Source organism: Miniopterus natalensis, chromosome 7 (genome assembly GCF_054644295.1).
Source record: "Miniopterus natalensis isolate mMinNat1 chromosome 7, mMinNat1.hap1, whole genome shotgun sequence".
NCBI classification, from domain to species: domain Eukaryota; kingdom Metazoa; phylum Chordata; class Mammalia; order Chiroptera; family Miniopteridae; genus Miniopterus; species Miniopterus natalensis.
The window spans coordinates 81351806-81374830 of record NC_142087.1 but is presented as its reverse complement, the minus strand read 5'-3'; the positions used below and the strand labels follow the sequence as shown (position 1 = coordinate 81374830).

Genomic DNA, 23025 nt, shown 5'->3' with positions numbered 1-23025 from the left:
TCCCCTCCTTTCCTCTCTCTGAAATCAATAAAGATATGTTTAAAAAAAACAATCTGGCCGAGGAGGAATGGTGAGGGCACTGCCAGCATAGGCAAAGGGCTGACCCATCACGCTCACAAGGAGCAGGGCGGCCAGGGCCACATGGGGTGCACTCAGGTAACACGGGAAGGAAGGAAAGCAAGAAAGAGGAGCTCTGTGTTTTCAAAACCAAAGGGTATTCCAGTGAGGGCTGGGGAGTGCCGCCTCCGAGATGCCCAACTTCTGTCCCTGTAGGGTGTGGGGTCTCGGGGTAAGACTTGCTTTCTCAGAGGGGTGGGGTGGGAGGCAGAGAGTGTAAGAGGACCTGGAAGTACTTGAAAATAGTCTAGAAGGAAAAGACTACCATAAACATTTTATATGTTGTTTCGTATGACCACAATCAGGTTTTAAAACAGGATTTTAATATTTAGCATTTGCCTATTGTTTTAATTGTGTATCTTGTTCTTATGCTGTTAACTTAGGAAGCACCTCGGGTGATATTGGCTGCTGAGTGAAAAGTCTGTAGGCATTGTATATTTTCAAATGAGAAATGCCACATTTTTCATCTGTCCCAAAGGTAAAAAAAAGAAGACATCGTATGTAAAAAACAAAACAAAGTATTCATTACTCATTTAAAGGGTTCAAATCAGCTACTTTCATTAAAACATACCTGGAGAGTTTTATGCTAAGTGAAATAAGCCAGTCAGAGAAAGACAAATACCATATAATCTTACTTATATGTGGAATCTAATGAACAAAATAAACTAACCAACAAAATAGAGACAGAGGCAGAGATCCATGGAACAGACTGACAGCTGTCAGAGGGGAGCGGGATGGGGGATGGATGAAAGAAGGTGAAGGGAGTAGCCAGAGAGCACATGCACATAGCCACGGACACGGACACCAGTGGGTGTTGGCTGGAGCGAAGGGGGGTGGGGACGGGGTGGAGGTGGGCAGAGGGTGGGGGGAATGGGGACATCTGTCATAGTGTCGACAATAAAAATAAAGGTAAATTTTTAAAAATACTGTACAGCAAGAAGTAGTCAAACAAAGGTGTTAGAGCTATTCCCAGGTATATCAGCAGAATCTCAAGGCACAGCCCGGGGGCCTTCAGATGTCACTTAGATGTCACTGAGATGTCTTAACTGCAGTGAAGCAAGAAGCCTCGGGAGAGCCAGGAAGCCACAGGCCAGCAAGGCTGCCGAGAAGACAAGACGTACAGTAACTTCACTTCCACTGCCCCCTGCCCCACCGCAGCAAGATTCTGAAATCCTGCTCTTGCAAACTAAAAGTATCATTGTTTGTACTACAGACAGCAGGATCCAGATCCCAAATCAGTAACATAATAGCTGTTACATACCAAGCGGTCCGTGTGTTTCCATCTACAGGCCCTGGTTCACAAGCGTGCCCGGCGGTTTCCCACGGCTCGTCAGGCCGGGCACCCGTGTGCCATGCTGGCCCTCCAGACAGCAAGGCCATGGTAACCCACTGACTCCCCTTCCTCAGCTTGGAGCACACCAAGAGGGACTTCACTGCCAGATGTCCCTAAGATGCTTTTTTTTAAACCCACAACAGGGAAAATGTATGAAAACACTAGATTCCGAGGGCTCTGTACAGCAGGTGGCCTCATGATAAGTGATTTTGCTCAAAATATGTGCCCCCAAATTTGACCAGGAGCAGGGACTTCTAGGGCTGAATGGGACAGAGCTTCTGCTTGGGGGGCTTATGATGGGGACACCGAGAGAGCCCTGACCATCCTGCACCCTTAAACTGTGGGTGCAGTTTCCTATACTTACATGCAGGGAAAGTGGGAGCTCCACGCCCCAACTTCTGCTCTCCAAGGCCGCCCATGGCTCAGGTGAGCTGACGCCCCCGCCCGCTGTCACTTTGTTTCTGTAGGTGGCACAGACCTTGGTTAATTCTTATCTGAAGGGCTGTCATTTGCTTAGACGGTCAATGTGGAGGCGGCTTCCTGCCTCCTCCAGGCGCCTTCCTTTGAAAACACCCGGGGGGGGGGGGCGGCTAGAGAGCTAGCGGGCTCCTGAGGGGGGAATCGCCTGTCCTCGGTCCTCAGCACCGCCCCTCCCCCGGCATCTAGGCCCTCGTGTTAATTGAATTTGTGTGTGTTCTGCTTCCCGCCGCTCGTTTTGAGTTTCTTCTCGCTGGATAGGCAGGCGAGGCCGCAGTTGTTAGCGTTTCCCTTCTTCTTAAGATTTGCGTGTGCCTGCGTTTTGGAGGCCCTGTTGGGGTCGGCGGGGTGCAGGATGCCCGCGGCCCGCGTGGGGATCCGCAGGTTTCCGTCGCTCTCCATCCTGAAGCCGCCTGCCGGCCAGGGGGCCAGCCGCGCGCTCGCCCCCCGCTTCTCCTGGGCCCCCGCGTCCCGGCCTTGCTGCTGCGCACACAGCCTGCGGGCGCTCAGCACCCCGGGGGGCTTAGCGGAGGTCCCAGAGGAGGGGTGCGACGGGCGGCCTTCTTCCCAGGAACAGCCTTTCCTCCGCGGGGGCCCCGACCTGGGGGCGCCGTCCTGGGGGGGCCTGGGCCCCGCGGGGGCCGCCGGCTTGCTTCTCCCCGGGCTCTTCAGAGCCCCCGCGGGCCCCGTCGGGGCGGGCAGCCGGGCTTTGGCCCCCTTTGCCCTCTCGCCCTGCACGGTCAGGATCTGCAGCCACTCGAGCTGCACCAGCCGGTCCACGTACTTCCCCAGGAGCCCCCCGGCGCGCGGCGCGGCGCGGGGCCTGCACTCCGTGTTCACAAGCACGGCCATGTCCCGCAGGTCCCAGGAGTCACAGGGCGGCGGGAGGAAGTCGGGGTAACGGTCCTGGGGCGCGGCGTGGCCCTGACCTGGCTGGAGATCGCGGTCGAAGCTGACCGGGTCGATTTCCTCGGCTCGAAGGCGGAGGTCCGGGGGCGCGCGCGGAGCAGGCGCGATGGGGACGCGCTCCGAGTCGGAGAGGTCGCTGGCACTGTCCTCGTCAGCGTCTCCTCTCATGAGTCTCAGGGACTGGAAGTCCAGGAGCAGCTTGTTCCCCGAGGCCCCGCGACAGCCCAGGGGACTCCGCTCGGCTTTGCCTCCCGGGGAAATGCCTCCTCCAGGGTCGTGCCCGGCCGGCGGGGAGACGGCGCGGGGCACGCTCTTCGGCCGGCAAGGACCGTGGGGGGCCTGGGACGCACTCTGCCTTTTCCCCGAACCGTTCTTGGAACGTGGCGCTTTATTCCAAGCCGGGCCAGCATCCATGCCGCTGTGAGAAACAAAACTGCGACCCTTAGTACCTGTGACCATAACTGGCCTACCCGCCGTTGGGCGGCGCCCTCCGGCGGGAGCGCTGGGGCAGGACCGACAGCGTGTTCGCGGTCCACGTGGGGACGCTCGGGGACACCACTTAGAAGGAAGGACAGGTCGTAGGGTGTCTTGTAACAGCGTGAATGAAAAGGAGGGTTAGTCTGTGGTGAGTGGCGGGTACAGGGAACTACTGAGAGCTGAGTGCTTGTCTAGTGTGACACCAACTCTTTCTGGGGCAATTTATTCTGAGGCAGGATCTCATATCCAAACTGAAAATATTTTATTTTCCATTTATTTACCACGTACATAGCATTTTACCAAGAGTAACACCATATCTCAGTACCCTAAGTCGAATGGGGTGACACTCCATCTCAGTATCCTAAGTCACATGGGTGACACTGCATCTCCCTACCCTAAGTCACATGGGGTGACATTCCATCTCAGTACCCTAAGTCACATGGGGTGACACTCCATATTGGTACCCTAAGTCAGATGGGGTGACACTGCATCTCAGTATCCTAAGTCAGATAGGGAGACATTGCATCTCAATACTCTAAGTCGAATGGGGTGACACTCCATCTCAGTATCCTAAGTCACATGGGTGACACTGCATCTCCCTACCCTAAGTCACATGGGGTGACACTCCATCTCAGTACCCTAAGTCACATGGGGTGACACTCCATCTCAGTACCCTAAGTCGGATGGGGTGACACTCCATCTTGGTACCCTAAGTCGGACGGGATGACACTGCATCTCAGTACCCTAAGTCGGATGAGGTAAGAAAAGCGGGCGTGGTGTTAAACATACTTTTCGGAAACCTCAATGTGTTACCTCTTAATTCATAAATATGGAGGATATGAAATCATTGCCAATAGCATAACACGTGCCATAAATGCTGAAGAAATGGATGAAGGAACTGTCGGCACGTAGAGCTCCACCTAACACTGTGAATGCTTTTGCTCACCTCTGGCTGTCAGGGCGCATCTGTAGAAGTTACAATCAGTATCTCTTTTTAGGTAAAAGGAAACTGACAAAGAAAGATGATTCAGGGGCTTACCCAAAATTGTAGGCTCTGCTAACAGTGCCAGAATCATGACTGCTTGAACTTTTAGCAACTAGTGATGTTTAAAACCACTTGCTCACTCATTTCTGCTAGTCAAAAAGTATTAAGTGCATGTTTCTTATCCACAAACATACTATTTCTTTTCCTAACCCCCACAGTCAATCTGGAGGCCTGAGATAACACAATTTCACAAGATAAAGCAGTTATATGAAAACTGTTTACCCGCTTTTCTGATGAGATTCATTCACCCTACTCCCTTTCTTGAAAAAATCACATGGCTGGGCATCATCTAGGGTTGGATGGACTGTCTAGAAAACAGACATGCAGTAATAAATACCATGAACACACACAAGAAACAAACAGAAAACAGAACAAATCTAAGTAAGGTGCTCCCTCACGGGTTCCATCACCTGCTCTGTAGTGCTTGAAATGCTCCTGCTCAATCTGTCGGGAGGCGATGACAGCTGGGGAGGTGACTTCTTTATTCCTCTTATATTTGGAAAGGACGCCTTATCCTTGGAACTATAAGCAACAGAACTCTGTTAATAAGTATTTTTTAAATTCATTTTTCAATTATAGTTGACATACAATATTGTATCAGTTTCAGGTGTACAATGTAACCATTCGACATTTATATGATTTATCAAATTATTGGCCCAATAAGCCCATACATGGGTATTAGATATTGTTGACTATATTCCCTATGCTGTACTTTACATCTCAGGGACTAATTTCATAGCTGGTACTTTGTACTTCTTAATCCTTTCCCTTTTTTCACCCATCCCCCCACTCCTCTCCCATCTGGCAACCATCAATTTATTCTGTATCTATAAGTATGAAACACTTTGTTTCTAAAAATGTGGAACGCTTCACAAATTTCAGAATTTGCCTGTGATCCTTGCCCAGGGCCCACGCTAAGCTTCTTTGTATAGGTCCGAGTTTGGATATGCGCTGCTGAAGAGAGCACAGTCAGTATTTATTGCATATGGTCCTGTATCCAGAACTGGGCTGGTTTTCACTGGCTTGTGTTTAAATATTTGTACAGTATCAAAATACTGGTGGGGGAGATTGCCTTATGTTTACAATTTAATTTTTTCTTTGTTGCTTTTCACAGTGGATATTGGATACGAGGTCACACTACTATAGATGCTGCAAATGGATTCACACACACGCAGTCTCCTTGGAAATAACATATTGAGGAAATCTGTGAGGCTAAGGTCCCACATACATTCATTCACAAATAATTACAGAAGTGCCTGGAAAATGGCAGGACTGTGGCCATGTCCCAGCTCTCATGGAGCTTAAACTCTACTGGGGAAGCTCCCTTTCAATTCTCACTATCACATCAAGCCATTAAAAGACTATTAATATATTAATACATATGATACTGTCTTATCTCTTTGTGAAATTGTTGACTCAGGCCACAGGGTGCTGCTCTTGCCTCTTATTTTGAGTGGCCTAGAAGTGCTCCAATTTGAAAGTGAATACTTTATTTGGTAATAGCCCCCTTCCTCCATAAAATGAGAAAGAGGTGGGATTATAGATCTTTATTTTCTTTCTAGAATTTCTCTGTATTACTTTTCACAATAAGCATGTATGCTTTTTTGGTCAGTTTACATAGGATGGTAATAAAAAATCCCATATGGCTCTCACCATTAATGAATTATGCAAAAATCAACCGGCCTGATTGGTTTTAGATATACTGAATGCTCTTTACCAATCCTCTTTCATGAGTTTGGTAGAATTCCTGGCCCCAAACTGCTCCCCAGGCTTCTGCGTTTTCTGCACAAAGTCACTGAGATACGTGCCTGCAGGGCCCCAAGGATGCAGAGCACAAGCTAAGGGTTGGTTTCCCTAACGGTTCAGGCTTGCCTCGGAGCAGAGCTAAAGTCTGAAATTCTGGCTACAAAAATGCTTCCCAATAAGGCTCGCTGCATAATTCGTCCCAGGGTACTAACTCTTGTTCCCAGGTCTTCCTCTCTGGCCTGGCGCCTAGAGAGGGACAGAAGCAGCCCCGCCCCGCCCCTCAGGAACTGGCCGGCGGTCATGGGCGGCAAAGCATTGTGGGTGAGGTGCGGACAAGACGCTTCTCCGCGCAGCGAGGCTCCCTGGGTCCGGCTGAGGGTCCAGGTGGCCGTGCGTATGTCCAAGGAACTGGCCAGCCCAGAAGCTTAAAATGAGCCTGGGGACCAGCTCCTTTTGGAAAGGCCGGTTTTTGCACCCCCGCACCCTCCCTGCCCCCAGTAACCCAGAAACCCAAGGACCCGCAGCATGCATTTTCCTTTTCTTCCGTCTGTGCAGACACCGATCAATGATCGGTCGATAGGCGCGCGGGCCAGGCAGACGCAGACGGAAATTGATCAGACCTGTTTCGCATTCGCCGAGCACACGTGACGAGGCCGCCAGCTTTCCCACCGGCGCCCGGGCGGGCAGCCTTTCCGCGGCGCGCGGCGGGGGCTGCGGGGGCGGCGCGGCGGCGCGCAGCTCGGCGGGGCTCCGGGCCGCGCTCCAGCCGGCGGGAGCCCGCGCGGGCGGCGTCACGAGGGGCGGGGCGGGGCGGAGGCTCGTAGGGAAGTTGCAGCAAGGCAAGTTGCAGCCATGTAAGTAAGCGGAGCGGGGAGGTGGGAAGGGCCGTTCCACCGACGCAGCCTTCCCCTAAGAACCTCCAAGGAGGCAAAAGGAGGTACCCCCGTGCGCTCCCCCGTGGCCCCTGAATAGCTTGCACTGGAGACCGCACTCGTCTCTTGGGAAACAAGCTCTGTTTTCACTGCAACAAACGAAGACCTGGGAGAGCACTAGAGGGGCGAGGTGGCAGAGGAGGGGCGGGCGCAGCGGGCTCCAGGCGTCCCTCCAGGCTGCAGTTCCGGCGGACACTCGGGGACTCCTGAGCACCCCTGGGGACGCCGCCCAGGTAGCGGAGGAGGGGTGGGGAAGCTGCCCCCCCCGATTCGTCACCCCCATCGCCCGAGGGCCGGCTGGGCCATGTCCAGAAGCTCGGGCTCCGAGGTCCTGCCCCGCGCCCTGGGGTCCCGGAAGGCCGCCCCTCGGAGCCTTAGCTGCCTCTCGGACCTGGACGGCAGCGCGGCCTCCGAGCTGCGGCCTGGCCGACCCCTCAGGAGCCCGGCTCGCGCGCCGCCGTCCGCACCGTCGGGCTGTGACCCCAGCCTGCGACCCATCATCGTGAGGCGGGCGCACTCGCTGCCCAGCTCGCCAGAGCGCCGCCAGAAGGCCACCGGCGGCCCGGGCGCTGCGTGCCGACCGGGCTGCAGCCGGCAGCACCGAGTGCGCTTCGCTGACGCACTGGGACTGGAGCTTACGCAGGTCAAGGTGTTCAACGCGGGCGACGACCCTTCGATTCCACTGCACGTGCTGTCGCGGCTCTCCATCAGCTCGGACCTGTGCTGCAGCCGCCAGGACCTGGAGTTCACCCTGCGGTGTCTGGTGCCTGACTTTCTGCCCCCCATCGAGGCCACCGACTTCCGAGAGCGCCTGGGGCGGCAGCTTGTGTGCCTGGAGCGCGTCACCTGCTCCGACCTGGGCATCAGCGGCACGGTGCGCGTGCGCAACGTGGCCTTCGAGAAGCAGGTGGTCGTTCGCTACACCTTTTCCGACTGGCGCACCGCGCAGGAGGCGGTGGCCAGGTGGCGCGGACCCGCGGGCTCCGAGGGCACCGAGGATGTCTTTGCGTTTGGCTTCCCAGTGCCGCCCTTCCTGCTGGCGCTCGGCTCCCGCGTGCACTTCGCGGTGCGCTACCGCGTGGCCGGTACCGAGTACTGGGACAACAACGACGGCCTCGACTACAGCCTCACCTGCCGCAGCCACGAGCTGCACATGCCCCGCGGGGAGTGCGAAGAGAGCTGGATCCACTTCATCTGAGCCTCGGAGCCGGGGGCCTGGGGCCTGGCGCGTCGGCACCGAACCCGCTGCACCTGCGGCCTTCCTAGCTGGGCGCTCACAGGCGGTGGTTGCTCTCCCCCTCTCTATCCCCAAACCTAAATCTGCCCCCACGTCCTGCTGCAAGGTCCCCTGGCAGTGGCCACCCTGTCATCTACTTGAAACATCTGTGTCACTTGGTGTAAAAGCAGCCTCAGGTGGCCAGAATGCCGAGTGTGTAGCCTGCTGGGGTGGTGCCGGGTGGGTCGCTGCGCGGGGCTCTGACAGGGTCCTTGGCAAAGGCCGGCATCCTGCTAGGCAGCCTGACGCTTTTGCATGTGCCGCGATTGGGTCTCTGTAAACATAGGTGTTATTTGTTATTGTGATGCTGGGACCTTTTACCCCTGGTGGATTCCTTCTCAGGAACATTCTGAATTTAACAAGCTAAAAAAAAAAAAAAAAAAAATTATTTTGTGTATTTTGCCCCAGTGTGACCCCATCATGGTCCATTGAGGCATTTCTGCCCTGGGGCAAGGAAAACCTGAGACCGCGTGTGCTTGCCAATGTCTGGACTTCTCACCGTGCGGAGCTATTAATAGGCAAGAAATGTATGCCTCCTCAGTCATCACAACCATTCCTGGGAGTTCAGGCTGCCCTGGGTGAGCTGAGAGGGGAAAAAGGCTAAGACTAAGCTAGGAAAGCAGCCCCTTCCCTGCAGCCTCTCTCCTCACTTCCTTCTCTTGTGCCTGCTTGATGATTATGTATCTGCATGTTATCAGGCAACTCAGTTTAGGTTTGAAACTACAGAAACATGGTAAGAAACTCTGCCTTAAGTTATTAAAATTTTCAGGCAACTATAGAATTTCAGGTAGCAATGCCCTTTTCAGTTACATTTTTGATGATCAAGGTGACTTTTATGTCTTCTTAAGCGTGAGAGCATTCTAGCCGTCGTAGTTCAGAAGTCAAGATGCCAAGAGGAATTAAGAAGTGTTTTCAGCAATAGCAAGAACACTGGAGGAAAAATACTTCACAAATATTTATACTTTTTAATGTTTTAAATTGTATTTATATATGCCCGGTTTTTGTTTTAAATTATATTTATATATGCCTGGTTTTATTAGCTATCTTCCAACTTTATTCTTTGTGCCTTCAGATCAGAGAGTTTCTAACATTGTCTGGACTTGTTTCCCACTTTTAAAATGTTAAATGTTTTTCTTTTTAAAAAATCTCCAATCAAGAAGTCAAGGCCTTTGTCCCCTGCAGAGTGCCACAGTGACTTAAAACTCGCAGCGAGGGGCTGATGATTTCTTCTGGTGCTGAGTGATGGTTTTTCTGACAGCAGGTGCTAGCTCTGAAGTGTGAAAGCCCAGCCTGGATGGACAAGTCCTCCAACTTGTGAAGTGTAATTATGATACTGTTGCAACCTATGTGGTCAACTTTGTGACAGCTGTCATCAATGAATTAACTCTGAATTTGTAAATACTTGTTGACATTTGTTAAATCAATATGTAAAGGGTGAGTTTTGCCTTTTAACCAGTTTACTTTTTACAATGGCAACTTTTGTGTTTTTAAAATTCCAAGAAGAAAGAGGCTTTCTGATCTAGAGGGAGTACCTTCTAACTTAAGAACACTGAATTCTGATTTAAAATATTGTGATTAAATTGAACAACCTTTCGTTCTTAAGACTGTTCACTACATTAACATGCAAGAGAGAGAGAAGCCTGGTTGCATTTCCTGTTGTTTAACAAACTGTCCAATTAGGTCAGCAAGACTGTGAGGTCCCTGGCTGCTTTGCCCTTGGCCTCGATCCAGAGTGAAAGACAATTATCTAGAGTATTCACATAGGAAGGATAGACTGCCAAATATATTGTTGTATAAAGGCATGTAGAGAATCTTATAATCCATATCAGAGTCATTTGCCAAAAAGGCTCTGGTCATGGAATATAAATACTATATCTTCAGTATTAAAAAACCTCAGTGTGCCTTTTAATAACTTAAATATACTTGCTAGTTGATAAAGTTCAGCTTAAGGAGAACTCTTCAGACCCTAAGACAGTTATTATATTGCTTAGATGTTAACATTTTGTAATGGGTTGTGCAATCATAGAGTTGTCTCCCAAACATACTTTAATGTCTGTTATTTAAGACAATTTCGCCCAGGCCTAAAATTAAATTGTATGTGCACAAATTGTTAGCTGGAATGTGTTTTTCTTGTGGTGTCATTATAGAAACAAGGTGTTAGAAACTTCGTGATTGTTTAAGTCATTTCACAGTTAAGTCTTATTCTTCCCAAAACAGTCAAATTTAGTGTCTTGCTAAAAAAAAAAAAAAAGTATGCTGGTACCTCAGTTTCAGTAGCATGTCTTTGAGAAACTGAAATACAACACTGTGTGCCAGCTCCCATGAAGAAATTTCTAGAGAAATGTAGGAGATGGGATAGTGCTGTAACTTCTCTTGTGTGTCTGCCTCCCTCCGGATGTGACTCAAATATAAAGCCTTGCACATAAGGGGAAGGAAACTAACATTTATTGCGTCCTCTCTTATTTGCTTGCCCACAGTGTTAGGTACTGTATTTGATTTCATTTAATTCTGAAAATTACACTACCTGATAGATAATATCTCCATTTTTTAAATTTTCATTTATTTATTTTTTAGCTGAAGAGAGTGGAACTCAGAGAGGTTTAACTAATTCACCTAAAGTCCCACAGCTGGTAAATAGCAGTTATCATTGAAACCTACATCAGAACCTAATTTTGATGATTTAGATAAGGCTTTTATCTAACACTACAATCTTAAAAACCTATTTTAAAACAATTCAAATAAGATTAAAATAAGTGACTGGCTTTTTTTCTTCCTTGTGGTAGTTTACTAATGTTTACTAAACAACTCCTATGCGTTTTGAACACATGAAAATAAAAGGACTCTAACTTTTCTTCTCTCTGCTACAAAGTGGCAAGCTGAGAAATAACTACTTTTAATTTTTGAAGTGTCTGCTGTATTTGTTTCTTCACTTGTATACTTCGCAAGCATCATTGCTTTTATCATTTAAACTGATACTTTAAATGGAAACATTGTAAAAAGCCTGGAATATAATGAATCTGTTCAGTATCACGCCTACGTGGGCTCAGCCTCATTTCCCACAGGGGTCTTGGGTTCTGGCTAATGGAGGAGGCAGCCTGTCCCAGCACCTGCTTCTAGGAAACCCAGGCAGGAAACCCGGAGGCAGAACAGCTGCGGGGCGGGGCGGGGCCGGCCGGGGCGGGGCCGTCGGGAGGAGGGGGCGGGGCCGGCAGAGGGAGCGTCACCGACGCGGCGCGTGTCTGGGCCGGAAGCCCGGGGGCGGGGCGCAGCGGCGAGGCGCCGCGGTCAGCGGGGGACGGGCTCGGCGGCGTGGCTCTGCTGCCCTCTGCTGGCCCGTAGCGTGGGAGGGCAAGCCTCGCATCCTCCAGGTTCGGCCGGTGCCCCGCGTCTCTGCGGCGCCGTCCAGCCCTCCCAGGAGGCGGTGGGGCGCCCGGGGTTTCCTGGGTCGGCCGGCCCTCCCGTCAGGCGTCCCGCAGAGAGGCAGGCTGGGCGCTCGGGCGCATCCGCACCGCGGAAGGAAGAGACCCTGGCGCCTCCTCTGAGGCACGGTCTTCACCGTGAGGCCGGCGCTCGGGAGGGGTCGGGGGTCGGGGGTCGGGGGTCGGGGGTCGGGGGTCGGGGGTGAGGTCAGGGCCCCGGCCGTCCACTTACTTGAGGTTCCGAGCCACGCCCCCCGCGGCACCCCTGGCCCCTGCCTCGTGGGGCTGGGCGCGCGCAACGGTTACGGGAGAGGGTCTGGTGGGAGGCGGCGCTGATTGGACGCGGTGCCCACCGCCTGTGGCGCCGATTGGACGGGCGCTTCCCGCCTTCCGCCGGCCGCCTCAAATACCGCCGCGGAGGCTGAGGCGCCGAGACGCGACGCCGGACGGCCGTTGGCTCTGAGTCAACGCGGCCGCCTCCAAGAGCGGGCAGGTTGAGCCGGGCTACGGGCGGGTTTCCCCAACGGCAGGGCGCGCGGAGGAAGGCGGTGGGGCCGAGGCCCGAGGGTGGGGGCGGGCAGGCGGCCCGGAAGGCGAAGGAGGAGCGGTTGTGGAAGCTGCCAGGCTGGCAGAGCGCTGAGGCTGAGGGCGCCCGGACGGCCCGGTGCCGCCCGCGCGGGGAGGGGCCGTCGCGCCCGAAGTGGGCCCTCGGCGCTCGCAGGTGTCCGGGGCAGGGTCGCCCACGGTCGGGAGCATGGTTAGGAGACGGGCCGTTAGGGGGCGGGGCGTGGACGCGAGCCCTCGCCATGTCCAGACAGTGTGGCCTGGAATGGCCACCCCGGTGAAGCCGCGCGGCCGGCGTGGCAGGTTACCCTTAGGGTTTCCCCGTGGAGGGCCGGGGCTGTTCCAAGGCCCCTTCCCAGGTACCCACAGGTTAGCTTTGGAAACGGTTCAACGTGCTGGGGGCGGGGCGGGACTTAGCACGCGGCGCACTTGCGGAAGGATTAAGCGGCCACACCAGGCCCCGCCCCGCCCCCGCCCCCCAGCCTTTCAGTGGCTGCGCTTGTCCGCTTGTGTTCTCCTGGGTCCCTCTTTCAGGTTCTGACCCCCCTCCCCCCCCGTATCCGAGTAATGAGAATAAAATGGATCTGTATGCTGAACTGGGGGGGCACGGCATGACATGTGTTTTATTTAAAAGCTGTGTTAACATTTTAGTCGTTATAGAAGATGGCATCTCCCCCTCCTTCTTGGTTAGCGTCTTATTTACGTTTGGAAGTGTTAGGTATCTGTGACGGTGGTAGAGAGGACCTTGTATTGATCTAGTGCTGCTTGCATTCATCCAGCTTCTGGGGAAAAATATGTGCCTCCCCTGTTTGTCAAGTTGTTTGGGGTTTTTAAAACCTTAACCCTTTTCTGCCTGCTATACACGTTCATCTTGTGGCTGGTTCCCTGGTTGGCCTGTAAGCAGACCAGGGCGCAGAGCTTGCTTGGTCGACCCAAAACCCCAGGCTCTTCTTGAAACATTTTTATTCTTTCTCGGTTTCCTGGGCCATTCTGTTCCTTGTGTCGTGATGTAGTATTTCGTGAGGATATTTTACATTGTGTACTCCTGATGGTGAAAACGGAAGCCTGTCATTTGTTTCCTCCTGGAGTGAGTCTTCCCTTTCACTCGGGGAATGTTTGACTTGTTGAATGGATAGCACTACATTTTTGGCTCCATTGAATTCAGCCTTCCGAGGGAGGAGGGGAGGGGTGACTGGATTGTTTAGTTTCCTTTTAAAAATCTTCTTCTCTAGATACTAATTAATTTTATTTTTCTTCATCTGACTTCTTGCTTAAAAGTAGATTTAGAAACTAAACTGACTTGTTAGCTTTTCGTGTCTCTTAGCCATAAGTAATTTTTCTGTGCTATATTCTTAGAGTACTTTGTAAGTTACATTTAACTTCAGGTTGTTTCAGCTCTGAGGACCTGTCCCAATAGTTGCTGGCCCTACGCAAAGAATATACAAATGGAGGCCCCTACAGTATATTTTAAGTATTTAAACTTTTTAACGAAGTTTTAAAATTGTGAAATAAAATGTTCTAGCCTTCAACCTCACACATATACCATCATTGCAACAAAATAGAAAAATAAATGTAAAGCTATTTTTATGACTTTGAGTGTTGGGAAAATATCAAAGATAACTGAATGCATTTATTATGGATATTTGATGATGGACTGGTGAATTTTAGATAAGTAATAAAGTAATGACCTATATAAGTAATAAATTAGTATACTGTATTTTTTTCATTTTAACAGAATAAGTAAATATGTTATAATCAAGAATTTTACTTATTTTGAGTTCTAGTAACAGTATGATTTAAGGATTAAAACAATATGTAATTATTCAAAATGTACTGATTTGAGTACATTTTTATCAAAAACATGAAATAAGTATAAAAAGTATTTTTAAATTCTCTGAAATATTAAAATTCTTTTAAATTTAAGATATAATACAAATTATTAATGACTGTTAATAAAAATGGTTTTAACAAAAAAATATTTAATTTTGAATAAATAAATCTTACTATTTTTAGATAAAGTTATTCACCATTCCAGTGTTTGCTTGCCATCTAACTGCCATTTTAAAGAGTCCATATCATGTTCATGCAGTTATGTCTAGATTTACATAGATACAAATTAAAGAATAATACAAATTTTCATACAAATGTTCCTCAGTCACTATGTGCAGCTGTTGCAGATACTGTGCATAAAGTTGCTAGTGCTTCCAGGGCCAAAAGTTAGAATACAAAGAGAAGCAAGAAAATGGACATTTGGCATTATTAAGAATCAGTTCTTCCTTATGCAAGAATCAACAGTAAGTTCTGCCAGAGGAAAGATTTGACAGTTAATTACTGTCTTTTCTCTTACCTGAGAGCACTTAGATTGCTAAAATTGTAGCTTCATTCTGAAGTAGAGACTAAAATGTCAGTATCAGCACAACCTACAACCTTCTCTGCATTGTTTTAGCCTCCCCTCCCTCCCTGAAATATTTAAACTTGCTTTTATTATGGAAAATTTCTATCATATACCAAGTAAACAGAATACTATAATTAAGTGCAGTCCCTTCTTTCAGAGGCATAGTCAAGGAAAGTGTTTCATTAGGACCTGGTGGGTGTGAGTTAGAAGAGTGAAGGTATTTATGGTTATAGGACTTGCTGTTCCAATACTGAGTCCTGGATTCTGAGTGAGTAGAGAATCCTGTGTGCTCCTTAATAACACTGTGTGTGTGTGAGTGTGTGTAAGAGAGACGAGGATATACACAAACTCTGTCTCTATTACTTTTCATGATTTGTGCGTTTTATGTCTTAAATCTCCCCATATTGTAAAGTCAGAGATATCCTCCTGTATTTCCTTCTAATAGTTTTTGAACATTTACATTTTACATTAGGTAGTTAATTCACCTAGAGTTTATTTTTGTGAATCATGGGAAATAGAGGTTTAATTTTATTTTTTTCCATATGGTGAGTTAATTTCCCCATACCATATAGTAACTAGTTTACCTTTCCCCCTTTGATTTGCAAAACCTTACACGTATGTGAACTTCCAATATGTGCTTGGGTGGTATGCATTTGAATTCTGTTTTATGGATCCATTTCTATTTCTATTCTTAATACTGTTTTTAGTAATTGTGACTAGTGTTCAGTTTTTTCTTTCAGCACTTTGTAATTTCTTGTAACGTTCCTGCTTTGACTTTGGTATCACCGTAATGATGGCTCTTTAAATGAGTTTGAAAGTGTACTTCCTCCTCTTCTTCCTTTCCTCCTGCGCCTCCTCTCCTTTCTCTTCTTTCTACTCTCCTTCCTCCCCCTCCCCCTCTCCTCCCCTCCCCCTCTCCTCCCCTCCCCTCCTCTTTTCTCTCCCCCTCCCCCTCCCCTGCCTCTCCTCCCCCTCCCCCTCCCCCTCCCCTGCCTCTCCTCCCACTCCCACTCCTTCCAGTTTGAGAAGGATTGGTATAGTTCTTTCAATATATGGTAGAATTCGCCAGTGAAGCCATCTGGTCCTGAATTTTTTTTTTTTTGGTGAGAGGTTTTTGATTACTGATTCAGCCTCCTATTGTAATTAGTCTGTTCAGATTTTCTATTTCTTTATGAGTGATTCAGTAATAGTAGGTGGCCGTTTCTTCCAGCTGTCATTTCTTTTAGGTTGCCCAGTTTGCTGTGTTTATCTAATTTTCATTTCCTCTGTATCTAATCTGCTATTTAAACCCATCCACTTTGTTCTTAACTTAATAATTTTGTTATTGACTATTTTTGTTTCTAGAATCATTTGGTTGTTTTTCAAATTTTTTGTGTCCTTACTCTCTCCACCACCCCCACAGCCCCCAGTTTCCAGTTGTCTGCCAAAATTCTCAGTCTTATATAATAATCTTTATATATACAGTACTTACAGTTATTTTAAAATATTTGTTTACTAACCCTACCATCTGAAGATCCTACGGGTCTGTTTCTCACCTTTTAATAGATTCATTCAAGTCTATGAATTGCATTTAAGTATTGCTTTGGTTGCGTCCTGTAGGTTTTCATACGCATACATGTTCTTATGCATTTAAGTATTTTGTCATTTCCGTCTTTTTATATCCTATGGACTATTCAAATGCACATATGTTAGTTTCCAAATATATAGGAAGTCTGAGTCTACTACTGTAGCTGATTTCTAAATTTTTATTGCATTGCAAGGACAGAATATCTCTTATGTTGGTTTATTTGCATGCTTCTGTTTGTTTTTGCTCTGGTGACTTAACATTTTCTCTCTTACTCAGAAATGTCCTCACAATGTGTCTAGATGTACTTTTTCTTATTTATCTTCCTTGGAATTCAGTGGACTTTCTCAATTTGTGGATGTTTGTATTTATTTTGGGAAAGTTCTTGGGAAAGTTCAACTGTTGTCACCCCACTGTTTTGTTTTGTTTTTTAATTTCTGAAACTCTTATTGAATAGGTATTGGACTGTCTGTGTTTCTCCTTTACAGACCAACTTTATCTTCTGTATATTCTCTGTGATGTTCTGGACCATGTCCTCAGCCTGGCTTTTCTGTCCCAAGGAATGTTTCCTTCTGAAGACAGCCACCCCTTAAGCTTTCATGAGCTATGATGATATGGGTTGCTGACCTCAAATACTTATTTATCTCCATATTTGAAATAACACTTTTCCTATCTTTTTTTTCTATTTTCTATCTATGAAGCAAGTTTATACACATATATATGCATATATGTGTATATATGTGTGTTTGTGTGTGTGTGTATATATTTTATATATATATATATATATATGCACATGCACATTTTAAGCTAAAATCTTATAATGTGATATAATATTTTCAAACAGGGCCAGCCTAAATTTCCGTCTTCTCTGATAGCCTGGGAAGAATGAAAGAAAGAGTGAAACCAAGTAGAAAATAGGGAAACCCCTTCTTAGGAATTGGGGAGGCAAAGTGTGTCCCTGCATTTCCAATATTTTCCAGGTCACATCTCTCTGAGTTGGATACAATGACTTCTAACTATGTAGAGATCCTAGAATCATTGTTGGTATACTGGAATTCTCAGCTAGCCACAGACCTAGACTGGCCCCTTTACTAGTTAAGCCAGAATAAACAAACACAACCAGATGGGGCAAAAACACACCTTGGCTCTGGCATAGATTGGATGTAGTAGCTGGACTCCTAGATGCTTAACTGCAAGACTAGCCTTGGTCATTTCATTTCCCTTACACTAACCCAAATCCACAATTTACTGATCCCTTGTTTTGGACCCCACTTACGTGCATTTTAGCAAGAATTTACTGTACTTTTAGTAAGGTATGAGTATAAATTACAAATAAAACTAAATCTTCCTTTGACAAATAGCCAATTACAGTTCAGTACAACTCCTTACTCCTCCGCCCCAGTGAGCTTGATGAGCATTCCAGCTGTCTTGAGTGGTATAGGTGAATGTCTGTCTGTCTACACACACACAAATAAGTATATACATGCATACACCTAAACATATAAATAATACAAAGTTTCTTTTTTTCACTGTGTGTATCATTTGGCAGCATATTTTTAATCACTTAAAATTAACTACAAATATCTAAAATTCTGGCCATTTTATTGAACTATTATGTTCACAAAGTTGATTACTATATACCACATTTCATTTATTTATTTCTTACCCTCCTTCTCATTCCCAAAACCCATCTAGGTGCTTTAGAATCATTGCCACTCAAAACAATGCTGCAAAAACAACTTTAGATCTGGTTTCTTATATACATGGAGCAGATGTTTCTTTGGGGATCAGAATTTTTTCCCTAGAATTAATCTTTGGAAATGCAAGAGATTTTTTTTTTTTTTACTCATCCTTTTTGTACGCCTTATATGTTTATCCTCATTGGCACTTAAATTTCTCTATTGGCATATCTGCAAGAAAGTAAACTAGTGTCTCTTGTTGTCTTATTGGGTACACAGCGCTCTCTTCCTCTTAGATTAATGAGAATTAATTGACTCTCTATGTTGGATTTCCTGGTGATTCTGTTACATAGTTGATTATTTTTAAATTGTTCTAGTGATATCTAGGAAATATTATAGTATTTCTTTTCCTTTATAGAGCTAACCTCCAAATTTGGGTGTTTTAGACACTTTTATTAAGCTGGTAGATGGTACTTACTGTAACCCTATCGTTTCCTGTTTCCATTCTCCTTTGGAGAAAAAATGTGCTTAGGTTGTCTTTTCCTCATTCCTTTCATTGCATTTTTGTGTGTTCTCATATATCCTGTTCCTTGGTAATATACTTGCATATTCTTCCCTTCTTAACTATTGTATTATAAGTCCGAATATAATTTAGACATTAATTCAAGATTATTTCTCCTCTTTTTCTAAAGTTGGAATAAATCTAGCAGGACTCTCGGATGAGGGATATCCCAGTTTTTGTTTCACTAGTTTTGTGATCTTTTAACAGGGCTTTTGGCATTTAAGTAGTTCATAAAAAGAGAAAGCTTGAATAAATGATATTCAGGCTTTTCTCCAAAAACTTCTTTGGCCAAATTAAAATGAGTAATTTCATAAACAGTGAAGAACTTGAAGAAACAATATTTATTGACTTTGGTATAAGTGACAATGCTTATTTTTGTGCATTAAGGTTTTAAACTGTAAATATGTAGAACAGATTATAAGATACAGAAAGTGTATGTTTTCTTTTATAGGTGTTTGTTTTGACCTGCCACTTTAAAATTAAGTCAAAATGCCAATAAGACCAGATCTCCAGGTATGTAGTCCTGTACCAGAAGCAAGTATTTTATTTTAGTTCCTAAAATCACTTTTTGTTTGTTTATAAGTATTAAGTGCTATATTTTTAGGAAAAACAAGCTTTTTTGTTTTTATGGAAGTGGTCAAGAGGAGAATAATTTAAAATGTTATCCTGTCATTTTTTTAATAGACTTGTTTTCAAAGCTATGTTAAAAATATTTAAAGTATAGATGCTAATTATTTGTGTGTGTATGTGTCTTTTACATTGGAAAGAATCGTGCATTGATTCATGTATAAAACTTATGCCTGGATATTATCATATCAAGGTTTAAAATTATAAGATACTTCATTTAAGTAAAGAGTAAATTTTATCTATTTAACTTCTCTGCAGTTCACTGCCAAGTCTGGTGATTGGATTGTAGAATGAAAATTACTTATTAATGATGCTTACATTAATACTAGGAATGGCAGATTTTGTAAAGTTTATACGGTCATGTACTGCTTAATGAATGCTTTCTGAGAAATGTGTCATTAGGCAGTTATGTCTTTGTGGGAACATCGTAGTGCACATACACAAACCTAGTGGTCTAGCTTACTACACACCTAGGCTACATGGTATATAGCCTGTTGCTCCTAGTCTACAAACCTGTGCAGCATGTTACTGTACTGAATACTTAAGGCAGCTATATAACACAATGGTAAGTATTTGAGTATCTAAACATAGAGAAGATAGAGTAAAAATATGGTATAAAAGGTGGAAAATGGTACAGCTCTGTATGGCACTTTCTATGAATGGAGCTCGCAGGAACTGAAGTTACTCTGAGTGAGTCAGTGAGTAAGTAGTGAGTGAATGTGAAGGCTAGAACATTACACTAATGCAGACTTTATGAACACTGTACACTTAGGTTAAACTAAATTTATAAAACAACATGAGATTAAATCAAACACAAGAGAAAATTATGCAATCAAGAGATGCAGAAACATGAGATGTATGAGGTTGCTGCAGGCCTGATGGCATATGTTTTACAGCAGACGTCTGTAAGTAGAAAGAATGCTCTGAAGTAATAAAAAGTATAGTATAGTAAATACACATAAACCAGTTACATAGTGGTTTATTATCATTATCAAGTACTAGGTACTGTACATAACTGTATGTGCTATGCTTTTATATGACTGACCGTGCAGTCGGTTTGTTTACACAAACATGTGAGTAATGTGTTGTGATATGAGGTTATAATGGCTATGGTGTCACTAGGCAATAGGAACATTTCAGCTCTATTATAATCTTGTGGGACCAACATTATATTTGCGGTCTGTTGTTGACCCAAAGCTCATTATGTGACATATGACTATAAATCTGTAATATAATAAATTGTGAGTGTGTGTGTAATGCTTGTCATATTGGTTAGTATAGTTTCTAAATAGTGCTTTTACCTGTCTTTATACATTTTTTTAAACATTTAAATCTCACTAAGAAGTTGATAGATATGTTAAAGTTTTGCCCATGGTATTACAGATTATTTACCATAAAGTTTATTTTACTTCTTTCATTAACAGTCTTTTGTTGAATTCAACATAATGATGATTTCCCAATTTAAGACATGAAATGGAAAATTAGTAAAATATACTTTTTCCTATATAGAACCTTATCAAAGAAACTTAATTTAACTACATTACTCCAAATTTAAAAGTAGGCAGTTTTTAAAAAAATAAGTGTGAATTGATAGTGTCTGAGCTCTTTTGAGAATTTTCATGTGAAAGCCATTCTCAAATACTAGATTGCATAAGGTGACTAATTTTGGTTTTGATTCAATATATGTGCCATTAACTATATTTCTCTAGCAGTTGGAAAAATGCGTGGATGATGCTTTAAGAAAAAATGATTTCAAACCTTTGAAAACACTTTTACAAATTGATATTTGTGAAGATGTGAAGATTAAATGCAGCAAACAGTTTTTCCACAAGTTGGATGATCTTATATGCAGGGTAAATATTTATTTTTGTTGAATGTTAAATGATTGTTAAAATTATTAAATAGCAGTCTACTTTCCAGGAAGAAGTATTCCATTGGAAGAAATAAATAAAAAGGCTTTGGCAAGCTTGCTTATAATCATATAAATAAGTGCTTATTTTACCACTTGCTTTTTCTTTTAATTTGACAAGCTCCAAATAACATTGCACCATTTTCTAAATAAAAAGATTCAAATAACTGTGTTTACAGAGTTACCACTGGTGAAAAATAGTTTACCTGTTGGAAGTTTAAACAACTTGATCTATTTTTAAAAAACCTATCAGCATATTCTGCATATTATATAGACAATGCTTGGTGCTTGCAAATAAAAAAATTATCCAAAACCTCGGATTTGATTTATCATATGTAAGGCAGGTTTATATGCAAGAAAATGTGACTATTAACAATCTCTCCCAGTATTTGAGATTTGCTTTGACTGAAAGATTGCGTAAAAATTTCTTCTGTTAGATGGAGCTTTTTAGAATGGAAGGTAACTGTGTATCATAGTCTAAAGCTTCTTGAATTTATACAGATCTGCATTTCTTTTTATCCTCACCGAGGGCTTTTTTTTTTTTATTGATGAGAGAGAGAGAAACATCAGTTGGTTGCCTCCCATATGCACCCTGACTAGGGATGGAACCCACCACCTAAGCATGTCCTAATCAGGAATCAAACCCACAGCCTTTTGGTGTATGGGACAATGCTCCAACCAACGGAACCGCCTGGCCGGGGCCAGATCTGCACCTTTGTACTGAGTTTGTCACTGACTGACTTTAGGCAAGTTGCTTTTTTTAAACCACATTTTGTCTTTTGTCCTTGAAGATTATGATCATGACTGACTTTCAGCATTTGTAAGGATTATAAAGCTTCTAGCACAATGCCAGTTCCACACTCTTTTGTGTTAATAGATGTTTAAATGTATACTTTTCATTTCAGGAACTTAATAAAAAGGATATCCAAACTGTTTCAATCATTTTGATTTCTTTTGGAAGATGTAGCAGAAATATCAGTATATTGGGGCAAGTTGGACTTCTAACTTTGATAAAACAAGGACTAGTCCAAAAGATAAGTATAGAATGTGTAACATTCATGTGAGGGAAATATTATTAAAGGTGTGCTTCTAATAAATGGTTCAAACTGTTGAAAAATAAATTTGGCTACTTTATGTAAAACTTTGAGTTAAAATATTTTTATAATCTGTACAAATGTTTATAAATGTTACAAAGATAAAGATCACAAGGAAACTATACACAGGCTCCTTAATAATCATATAAATTTAAGGTCATAGGACTCCCCAGGGACTTTACGTGCTTTATTTTCTCTTTAGCTCATCTTAATCACTATCTGACTTTATTATTTTTTTATATTTATTTTCTGTCTCCATGCTAGAATGTAGCATATTTGTTTTTGTTTTGTTCATTGCTGTATACCCAGTTCTGGGAACAGTGTCTGAGACACAGTTTAATACTCAAATATCTGAATTAAAGTAAAAAAAAAATACCAAAAATTTTCAAATAGTAACACTGCCAAAATAATCTAACTTGTGATAATTTATTTTCATCTATTATATGAATGTACCTGAACTAGGAGTTTGAAGGGGGAGATAAAGGTCTTCTACCTGGAATTAGAATTAACTTTCTCCATTCCCATCCAAACAATGGGAAAATAGAGTGCGTTCCCAAAAAACAAAAACAATGATGATGTTTGAAAGCAAAATTTATTTTGATACAAAACTGGAATTTTAATTTTTGTTATTTATTTATTCCTAGGTTTACTGTTTATACAAAGATAAGTACATTCTCAAAATTGAATTTAGAATAACTAGTATATACATTTTTCTTTACATGGTTGCCTGGTTTGAAAAATCCAAGGAGATAATTCTGAGTCGAGGAAATTCAAAAGATGAAGCTGTTATAAATATGATAGAAGACTTATTTGATCTTTTGATGGTAAAATCACATTGATTAACTGTTGTTATAAAGTATGTGTTTATTTAAAAACAATTTGTGTTCTATATGCCTTGAG

At 44.4% G+C, this 23025-nt stretch overlaps 3 protein-coding genes and 1 pseudogene across 3 annotated transcripts in view; 2 read left to right on the top strand and 2 right to left on the bottom strand.

Moving 5' to 3' along the window:
- Positions 1-6819, bottom strand: FAM217B (family with sequence similarity 217 member B). Its single transcript, XM_087819207.1, has 4 exons — positions 6725-6819; positions 4769-4880; positions 4581-4666; positions 1-3254 (listed from the first exon to the last, which is right to left on the bottom strand). Exons 1-4 carry the CDS (start codon positions 6733-6735, stop codon positions 2126-2128), a joined length of 1338 nt encoding a protein of 445 aa, XP_087675333.1. The 5' UTR covers positions 6736-6819; the 3' UTR covers positions 1-2125.
- Positions 5212-5325, bottom strand: LOC148092835 (U6 spliceosomal RNA; annotated as a pseudogene).
- A 126-nt stretch (positions 6820-6945) lies between the features above and the next one.
- Positions 6946-11342, top strand: PPP1R3D (protein phosphatase 1 regulatory subunit 3D). The gene has a single exon (XM_016203309.2). It carries the CDS (start codon positions 7341-7343, stop codon positions 8232-8234), a length of 894 nt encoding a protein of 297 aa, XP_016058795.2. The 5' UTR covers positions 6946-7340; the 3' UTR covers positions 8235-11342.
- Positions 11343-17050: 5708 nt separating this feature from the next.
- SYCP2 (synaptonemal complex protein 2) overlaps positions 17051-23025 on the top strand; it is a 54005-nt gene continuing 48030 nt past the window's right edge. Inside the window, exons 1-4 of the mRNA XM_087819206.1 lie at positions 17051-19008; positions 20832-20975; positions 21937-22067; positions 22847-22949. Coding sequence (XP_087675332.1) covers positions 18985-19008; positions 20832-20975; positions 21937-22067; positions 22847-22949 — 402 coding nt within the window. The 5' untranslated portion in view covers positions 17051-18984. The remainder of the gene's footprint in view (positions 19009-20831; positions 20976-21936; positions 22068-22846; positions 22950-23025) is intronic.

What these genes read in the sequence shown, in the direction of transcription:
- PPP1R3D (XM_016203309.2), top strand. Translation starts at nt 7,341, where the DNA reads ATGTCCAGAAGCTCGGGCTCCGAGGTCCTGCCCCGCGCCCTGGGGTCC.
- FAM217B (XM_087819207.1), bottom strand. An exon ending in TTTCAAGCACTACAGAGCAG is followed by an intron (nt 4,667 to 4,768) that starts GTGATGGAACCC and finishes TCTGTTTTCTAG; the next exon opens with ACAGTCCATCCAACCCTAGA. An exon ending in GAATCTCATCAGAAAAGCGG is followed by an intron (nt 3,255 to 4,580) that starts GTAAACAGTTTT and finishes TGTTTCTCACAG; the next exon opens with CGGCATGGATGCTGGCCCGG.